This window comes from Zeus faber (assembly GCF_960531495.2).
Source record: "Zeus faber genome assembly, chromosome: 20".
Lineage (NCBI taxonomy): Eukaryota > Metazoa > Chordata > Actinopteri > Zeiformes > Zeidae > Zeus > Zeus faber.
The window spans coordinates 27592397-27602234 of NC_137207.1; the positions used below are offsets into that span (position 1 = coordinate 27592397).

The 9838-nt window shown below is 46.7% G+C and overlaps 2 protein-coding genes across 2 annotated transcripts in view; one reads left to right on the plus strand and one right to left on the minus strand.

Annotated features, from left to right (window-relative positions):
* On the minus strand, positions 1 to 1068 carry prrt2 (proline-rich transmembrane protein 2; the record flags this gene model as incomplete). The annotated part of the gene is made up of 2 exons (XM_080021336.1): positions 1 to 370; positions 709 to 1068. The coding sequence occupies 2 exons, from the start codon at positions 1066 to 1068 to the stop codon at positions 221 to 223; spliced, it is 510 nt and encodes a 169-aa protein (XP_079877462.1). The 3' UTR covers positions 1 to 220.
* A 25-nt stretch (positions 1069 to 1093) lies between these two features.
* The window catches only part of LOC307245690 (janus kinase and microtubule-interacting protein 3-like), a gene marked incomplete at both ends in the record, with an annotated part of 17665 nt that continues 8920 nt past the window's right edge, over positions 1094 to 9838 (plus strand). Inside the window, 13 exons of the mRNA XM_080021337.1 lie at positions 1094 to 1213; positions 4411 to 4557; positions 4691 to 4825; positions 5048 to 5083; positions 5326 to 5397; positions 5621 to 5725; positions 6370 to 6483; positions 6581 to 6664; positions 6784 to 6846; positions 7117 to 7215; positions 7556 to 7654; positions 7987 to 8046; positions 8590 to 8655. Coding sequence (XP_079877463.1) covers positions 1094 to 1213; positions 4411 to 4557; positions 4691 to 4825; positions 5048 to 5083; positions 5326 to 5397; positions 5621 to 5725; positions 6370 to 6483; positions 6581 to 6664; positions 6784 to 6846; positions 7117 to 7215; positions 7556 to 7654; positions 7987 to 8046; positions 8590 to 8655 — 1200 coding nt within the window. The remainder of the gene's footprint in view (positions 1214 to 4410; positions 4558 to 4690; positions 4826 to 5047; positions 5084 to 5325; positions 5398 to 5620; positions 5726 to 6369; positions 6484 to 6580; positions 6665 to 6783; positions 6847 to 7116; positions 7216 to 7555; positions 7655 to 7986; positions 8047 to 8589; positions 8656 to 9838) is intronic.

Here is a 9838-nt window from a genome sequence, read left to right on the forward strand (position 1 = left end):
TATACATTATTCACTAACTGCCTCCATGTGTAATAAGGAGCTTTTATTTTGAAGGCTCGCTCGAAACTCTGCACCTTCTGATATGACATCATTCCGGTGACGTCACAAGCAGCTTCCACGGCGCCGCCTGGGGCCGGTTAAAAACACCGATCCACGCCGCAGTTTCCTGTCGGCTGACGGATGTGGTGGCGGAGACAGGAAGTAAGGCGGGTCAGAGGGGTCAGAGGTCGGCGGACTCACTGGCCAGGTTGACGACGCAGGCGACGATGATGACGCTTCCTCCGAGCAGAGAGAGCAGCGACAGCAGCTTGGCCACGCGGCCCAGACGCACGGCGCCGTCCAGGTTCCCCTGCTCCAGGCTGTTCCTGGACTGAGGGAGGGGGCGGAGCCAGCCGTCAGCCAATCGCACGTCAGGCGGGATCCAGACGACCTCGCTGGATAACTAGCGTTTCCAGTTGTATAACTAGTTGTCAAGTTAAGAGCATTCAGCAACGTTACTGTAATAACTATAATTTAATATAATAAAATACTTCTTGTTATTAAACAGAGTTTTCCAGTGTAGTTCTACGTAGCACCACCCGATGGTGGAGACAGAACTTCAGTCATTATTAACATTAACAGACAGCGGCCAGAGCTGTGGAATAATAATCATAATAACAATCATAACAATCATATTAATAATAATAATAATAACAATAATCATAATACCATGACGGAGTACACAAAGCCCACGATGTTGATGGGCCACACGGGGCAGAAGCAGGCCAGCACGGCCAGCAGCAGGTGGTCCTCCACCTTGGCGCGCTCCAGGGGGGGCTCGGTGGCCAGGCTGGAGTGGCGGGACAGCGAGGGGCGGGGGGAGAAGGCGGTGTAGCCGACGGACCCAGCCCGGCTGCCCTTCCGGGTCTTGGCGTGGTGCGGGCGGTGCGAGTAGGAGATGGAGTGCTGCCGCCGGGGAGGGGTGGAGACCACGAGGGGTGGAGCGTCCGAGGAGGCGGTCCCCTGCTGGGAGGCGGCTTCACCTGAACGGGGGCGGGGTCTGGTTGTAATACAGTAATAAAGTACCATCTGAACAGACTGTACTGCAGTAGTGTGTCAGTCTCAGGACGAGCGGGACCAGCGCAGGTTCCAGTTGAAACTGGCTGAACTCAGCGCTGTCGTGAGGAAACTAGAAGATAGAAACGCTCTGTTGTCTGAGGAGCGCAACGAGCTGGTAACACACACACACACTACCACACACACACACACACTACCACACACACACTACCACACACACACTACCACACACACACTACCACACACACACACTACCACACACACACTACCACACACACACACACACACACTACCACACACACACTACCACACACACACTACCACACACACACTACCACACACACTACCACACACACACACACACACACTACCACACACACACACACACACTACCACACACACACACACACACTACCACACACACACTACCACACACACACACTACCACACACACACACACACTACCACACACACACTACCACACACACTACCACACACACACTACCACACACACACACACACTACCACACACACACTACCACACACACTACCACACACACACACTACCACACACACACACTACCACACACACACACTACCACACACACACTACCACACACACACACTACCACACACACACACTACCACACACACACTACCACACACACACACTACCACACACACACACTACCACACACACACTACCACACACACTACCACACACACACACTACCACACACACACACTACCACACACACACTACCACACACACACACTACCACACACACACACACACACACACTACCACACACACACTACCACACACACACTACCACACACACACTACCACACACACACACTACCACACACACACACTACCACACACACACACTACCACACACACACACACACACTACCACACACACACTACCACACACACTACCACACACACACACTACCACACACACACACTACCACACACACACTACCACACACACACTACCACACACACACTACCACACACACACACTACCACACACACACTACCACACACACACTACCACACACACACACTACCACACACACACACACACACACACACTACCACACACACACTACCACACACACTACCACACACACACACTACCACACACACACACTACCACACACACACACACTACCACACACACACACTACCACACACACACTACCACACACACTACCACACACACACACACTACCACACACACACACTACCACACACACACACTACCACACACACACACTACCACACACACACTACCACACACACACACTACCACACACACACACTACCACACACACACTACCACACACACACACACTACCACACACACACACTACCACACACACACCACCACACACACTACCACACACACACGAACACACACACACACACTACCACACACACACACTACCACACACACACACTACCACACACACACTACCACACACACACACTACCACACACACACTACCACACACACTACCACACACACACACTACCACACACACACACTACCACACACACACTACCACACACACACACACTACCACACACACACACACACACACACTACCACACACACACTACCACACACACACACTACCACACACACACACACTACCACACACACACTACCACACACACACACTACCACACACACACACACACACACTACCACACACACACTACCACACACACTACCACACACACACACTACCACACACACACACACACTACCACACACACACACACACTACCACACACACACACTACCACACACACACTACCACACACACACACTACCACACACACACACACTACCACACACACACACACACTACCACACACACACACACTACCACACACACACACACACACACTACCACACACACACTACCACACACACACACACACACACACACACACACACACACACACACACACACACACACTACCATACAGACACACTATCACACACACACACACACACACTACCACATACACACACTACCACACACACACACACACACACACACACACACACACACACTACCACACACACATACACACACACACACACACACACACTACCACACACACACACACACACACACACACACACTACCACACACTACCACACACACACACACTACCACACACACACTACCACACACTACCACACACACACACTACCACACACACACTACCACACACACACACTACCACACACACACTACCACACACACACACACACACACACACACACTACCACACACACTACCACACACACTACCACACACACTACCACACACACTACCACACACACACACTACCACACACACACTACCACACACACACACACTACCACACACACACACACACACTACCACACACACACACTACCACACACACACACACACACACTACCACACACACACACTACCACACACACACTACCACACACACACACACACACACACACTACCACACACACTACCACACACACTACCACACACACTACCACACACACTACCACACACACACACTACCACACACACACTACCACACACACACACACTACCACACACACACACACACACTACCACACACACACACTACCACACACACACACACACACACTACCACACACACACTACCACACACACTACCACACACACACACTACCACACACACACACTACCACACACACACACTACCACACACACACTACCACACACACACTACCACACACACACACTACCACACACACACACACACTACCACACACACACACACACTACCACACACACACACACTACCACACACACACTACCACACACACACACACACACACACACACACACACACACACACACACACACACACACACACACACACTACCATACACACACACTATCACACACACACACACACACACTACCACATACACACACTACCACACACACACACACACACACACACACACACACACACACACACACACACTACCACACACACACACACACACACACTACCACACACTACCACACACACACACTACCACACACACACTACCACACACACTACCACACACACACACACACTACCACACACACTACCACACACACACACTACCACACACACACTACCACACACACACACTACCACACACACACACACACACACACACACACACACACACACACACACACACTACCACACACACATACACACATACACACACACACACACACACACATACACACGTGTGTGTATATATGTGTGTGTGTGTGTGTGTGTGTGTCCAGCTCAAGCGCCTCCGGGAGGCGGAGTCTCAGTTTCTTCCTCTGCTGGATAAAAACAAGCGTCTGAGCAGGAAGAACGAGGAGCTGGCGCTGGCGATGCGTCGCCTTGACAACAAGCTGCGCTTCGTCACCCAGGAGAACATGGACATGGTAACCACGGCAACCACCGCCTTACCCCGTAACCATAGTCACCACACAACAGTACGAGCGACCGTAGTTGCGAAGCGTCGATGTTACGTGCCTGTCGCTATAATCAACAGCAGTGATTATTATGGTATGTTAGCGTCAGAAGCACCAGGGCGGGGTGAAGAGGCCGAGCTCCTTGAACGACCTGGAGGACAAACAGGAAGTCAGGGAGATGGACTTCCTGCGACTGCAGGTTCTGGAGCAGCAGCACATCATCGATGACCTGTCCAAGGTACTAGTGCTGCTACTATACTACTGCAAGTAGTATTAATACTATACTACTACTACAATTAGTACTACCAATATACTTCTACAAGTAGTACTACTTCTATACGTCGTATTAATACTATACTACTACAAGTACTACTACTACTATACTACTACAAGTAGTATAATTACTATCCTACTACAAGTACTACAGTACTACACCGCAGTACTGTCTTTCCGTTTACAGGCGCTGGACACAGCAGACTACGTCAAAACCGTCATTGTGAGTATTAAATGTAGTATTTCACATCATCTCTGGATATTATTGATGGATAAACACTGATTGGTCCATGGCGGCAATCACTGCTCAGCTATTTATGAATAATGACCATTGCCACGGCAACCACTTCTCCTATTCTCACGCCCCTCGTATCACTCCACCCACACGCTAACGCTAACGCTTGTGCGCAGGAACTACACCCGAGCTGATTTAATAGAATCCTCCTCCTCCTCCTCCTCCTCCAGGAGAGAGACATGCTGATGAGGTACAGACGACAGGACTCCACCAGGAGGAAAAGAACCTTCAGAGCTTGTAGGGTGAGACCTCCTGTCTGTCTCTCAATAACCTCCTGTCTCTCTGACCTCCTGTCTGTCTGTTTATTTTATTAACTCACAATTCTGTCCTTTGTGACCAGATGTGTTATTCATGTCAAATCATTGTTTTTGTGAAAATGAAAAAAATAAAAATGTTTTAATATGTATATTTAAAAATAAGTGAGTGTGTGTGTGTGTGTGTGTGTGTGTGTGTGTGTGTGTCCAGGTGGTGGAGACCTTCTATGGCTATGATGAAGATGCTTCAGTGGACTCTGATGGATCCACTCTGTCCTTCCACACCGACCAGACGCCTGATACCGACCCCGAGGAGGTGCCCACACACACACACACATACACACACACACACACATACACATACACATACACACACATACACACACATACACACATACACACACACACAAACATACACACACTCAGTTTCAGCAATCTGCTCCATTTGGGTGGGTCCAGTGCTTGGGACTCGGCTTCAGCAAGCAACAGGTCCATTGGGTGTAGGTCCCTGGTGACGGCATCCATCCATCGGGTGCGGGGGGCACCGTGGGGGCGTTTCCAGCCGGCAGCTTTAGGTGGGAAGTGGAGGATAGCGTGAGTAGGGTGTTCCGAGGGGGAGCCTTTTGACATGGCCGTACCAGCGCATCCGACGCTGTGCTGCCAGGTGGGACGCAGGGGGCTGTTGGGTGCATCGATTCTGGCAGCCAGGGTCTTGTTGAGAGGCGTGTTCATGGCACCGGCTGCCAGGGCACGTCTCCGGTTTATTTCAGGTGAAACGTTGCCATCGTTGGTGATGATGGACCCGAGGTAGGTGAAGGAGGTCACAAACTCAACCCCCCTCTCCACTGATATGCAGCGGAGGGGGGGCGGCACCTCCAATGTGCATTAATTTGTAATTTAATTAATGTCTGTCTGTCTGTGTCTGTCTGTCTGTCTGTGTGTCTGTCTGTCTGTGTGCAGGACCCAGAGCTGCGGTACCGCCAGCTGACCCAGGAGTACCAGGCGCTGCAGCGAGCCTACGCCCTGCTGCAGAACACTGTGGGTGGAGGCTTCGACGCAGAGAGGGAGATCAAGGTACGACTGCCCTCGAGCAAGGCACTAACACTGCAGGGTTGGGGGTTCCACTCTGGAGCAAGGCACTCACAGGGTTGCTGGTTCCATTCCCTCTCAGAGCAGAGAACAGCTGGAGATGGAGCTGAGTCGCTACCAGACCAGAATCCAGGACCTGGAGTCCTCACTGTGCCAGCAGGGACTGGTGAGACAGCGCCTGTCTCTCTCTCCCTCCATCCCTCTCCTGTCTCTCTCTCCCTCCATCCCTCTCCTGTCTCTCTCTCTCTCTCTTTAAACTCCCTCTCTCTGGTTTCTCTCCATCAGGATGTGAAGTGGGTGCAGGAGAAACAGGCCTTGTACCAGAGAAACCAGGAGCTGCTGGAGAAGGTGAGAGACTTCCTGTTTCGAGGACTTCCTGTTCAGATGACTTCCTGTTCAGACGACTTCCTGTTTAGATGACTTCCTGTTCAGAGGACTTCCTGTCTAAGGATGCTGTGTCTGTGAACTTCCTGTTTGTTTGTTTTGTTTTGTCCCAAGTTTTCCTTTGCAGCTAAAATGATTTTCATAATATATGATGTCATATAAAAATATATCATCTCCCCTAAATCTGGGTTGTGTGAGATGATTCCACTTCCTGTTTCCTGTTTCCTCCATCAGCTGAAACAGATGGAGGTAGAAGCTCTGAGGCTGAAGAACGACATCCAGGATGCCAGGGACCAGAACGAGCTGCTGGAGTTCAGGATCCTGGAGCTGGAGGTACTACCAGTACAACCAGTACTACCTGTACTACCAGTACAACCAGTGCTACCAGTACAACCAGTACTACCTGTACTACCAGTACAACCAGTGCTACCAGTACAACCAGTGCTACCAGTACAAGCAGTACTACCTGTACTACCAATACAACCAGTGCTACCAGTACAACCAGAACTACCAGTACAAGCAGTACTACCTGTACTACCAATACAACCAGTGCTACCAGTACAACCAGAACTACCAGTACAATCTGTACTACCTGTACTACCAGTACAACAAGTACTACCAGTACAATCCAGTCAGCTACTGGTGGACTGAGCTCTGTTTTCATGGTTTCCAGGAGAGAGAGCGCCGGTCGCCCGCCATCAACTTCCAACATCTGTATTTCCCAGAAGGCCTCAGTCCTCTGCAGCTGTACTGCGAGGCCGAGGGAGTCAATGTGAGTAAATACTCCACCTCTACTCCACCTCTAGCTCTACCTCTACTCCACCTCTAGCTCTACCTCTACTCCACCTCTACTCTACCTCTACTCCACCTCTACCTCTACTCCACCTCTACTTTACCTCTACTCCACCTCTACCTCTACCTCTACTCCACCTCTACTCTACCTCTACTCCACCTCTACCTCTACTCCACCTCTACCTCTACTCCACCTCTACTCTACGTCTACTCCACCTCTACCTCTACTCCACCTCTACTCTACCTCTACTCTACCTCTACTCCATCTCTACCTTGCTCCGTCTTTGACCACATGGTTTCTTGCTGCTCCAGGACATTGTGATCAGTGAGTTGATGAAGAAACTGGACATTCTGGGAGATAACGCCGTAAGTGTATGTTGCATTTACTTAGTACTTATGTGTGTACTTGACTAGTGATGAGTGACGAGTACTACTATGAGTTTAGTAGCTTGGCTCTATTATTATTATTATATGACTGTGAGGAAAAAAGAATTATTAGTATTAATGAGTATTATTGGCTGTATTTGACGTCTTTCCTCGGTGGCTCAGTTTGAAGTGAAACGTTCTGTATTTACAGTAATATTAAAGTTTGATGTCGTTTATGCTTCGTATGAAGAAATGATCATTAAACACCTTCTACTTCTACTACTTTTACTTCTACTACTTCTACTACTTCTACTGCTTTTACTTCTACTACTTCTACTACTTCTACTAGTTCTACTACTTTGACTTCTACGTCTTCTACTTCTACTACTTCTACTTTTACTACTTCTACTACTTCTACTACTTCTACTTTTACTACTTCTACTACTTCTTCTTCTTCTTCTCTGGTTTTTCTGTAGTATGTGCTCGTTTTCATTCATCAGGTGTAATATTCCATCAGTGGTGAAATGTGTTCAATGTGTTTTTATCCAGAATCTGAGTAATGAAGAGCAGGTGGCAGTGATCCACGCCAGGACGGTGCTGACGCTGGCTGAGAAGGTGTGGACCCTGATCAATACCTGATCAATACCTGATAACCAACTGATCAATACCTGATCAATACCTGATAACCAACTGATCAATACCTGATCAATACCTGATAACCAACTGATCAATACCTGATAACTAACTGATCAATACCCGATAACTAACTGATCAATACCTGATAACTAACTGATAGAACTATCTCAGAATCAGGCTTTTTCTATTTTCTTCTATATATTTTTATACAGTACAGTACTGATTTTATATATATATATATATATATATATATATATATATATATATATATATATATATATATATATATGTATATACACACACACATATATATGTATAGATACTATATATATATATATACTGTATATATACAGTTTATATATAAATATACCTGTGTGTGTGTGTGTGTGTGTGTATATATTTAGTAATTGATTAAAAAAAAACCTCATTATGTGTGTTTTGCCATTTAAGTCATTGCTGCTGCAACACTGAAATTTCCCTTAAATCAAGTATTTTTAACTTTTTTAATAAAGTATTTTTATCTTATTGAATAAAGTATTTTTATCTTACTTAATAAAGTATTTTTATCTTACTTAATAAAGTATTTTATCTTATTTAATAAAGTATTTTTAATCTTACTTAAAGTATTATTCATATTATTGAATAAAGTATTATTTATCTTATTTAATAAAGTATTTTTATCTTACTTAATAAAGTATTTTCATCTTATTTATTTATACTATGACTTTGACTACAGTTGACGGTAGAATTACCACAAATATCACCTGATTATTTGAGCCAATTATAATATTTTTGTCCCGATTTTTCAGACGTTCAGTTATATTTCATGGGAATTTTGAGGCAGTAAATTAACATTTTTCTGAGTTGATGGGAGTTTAAAGGTAGTTTGATGGTAGTTTGATGGTAGTTTGATGGTAGTTTGATGATAGTTTGATGGTAGTTTGATGATAGTTTGATGGTAGTTTGATGGTAGCTTGATGATAGTTTGATGATAGTTTGATGGTAGTGTGATGGTAGCTTGATGATAGTTTGATGGTAGTTTGATGGTAGTTTGATGATAGTTTGATGGTAGTTTGATGGTAGTTTGATGGTAGTTTGATTATAATTTGATGGTAGTTTGATGGTAGTTTGATGATAGTTTGATGGTAGCTTGATGATAGTT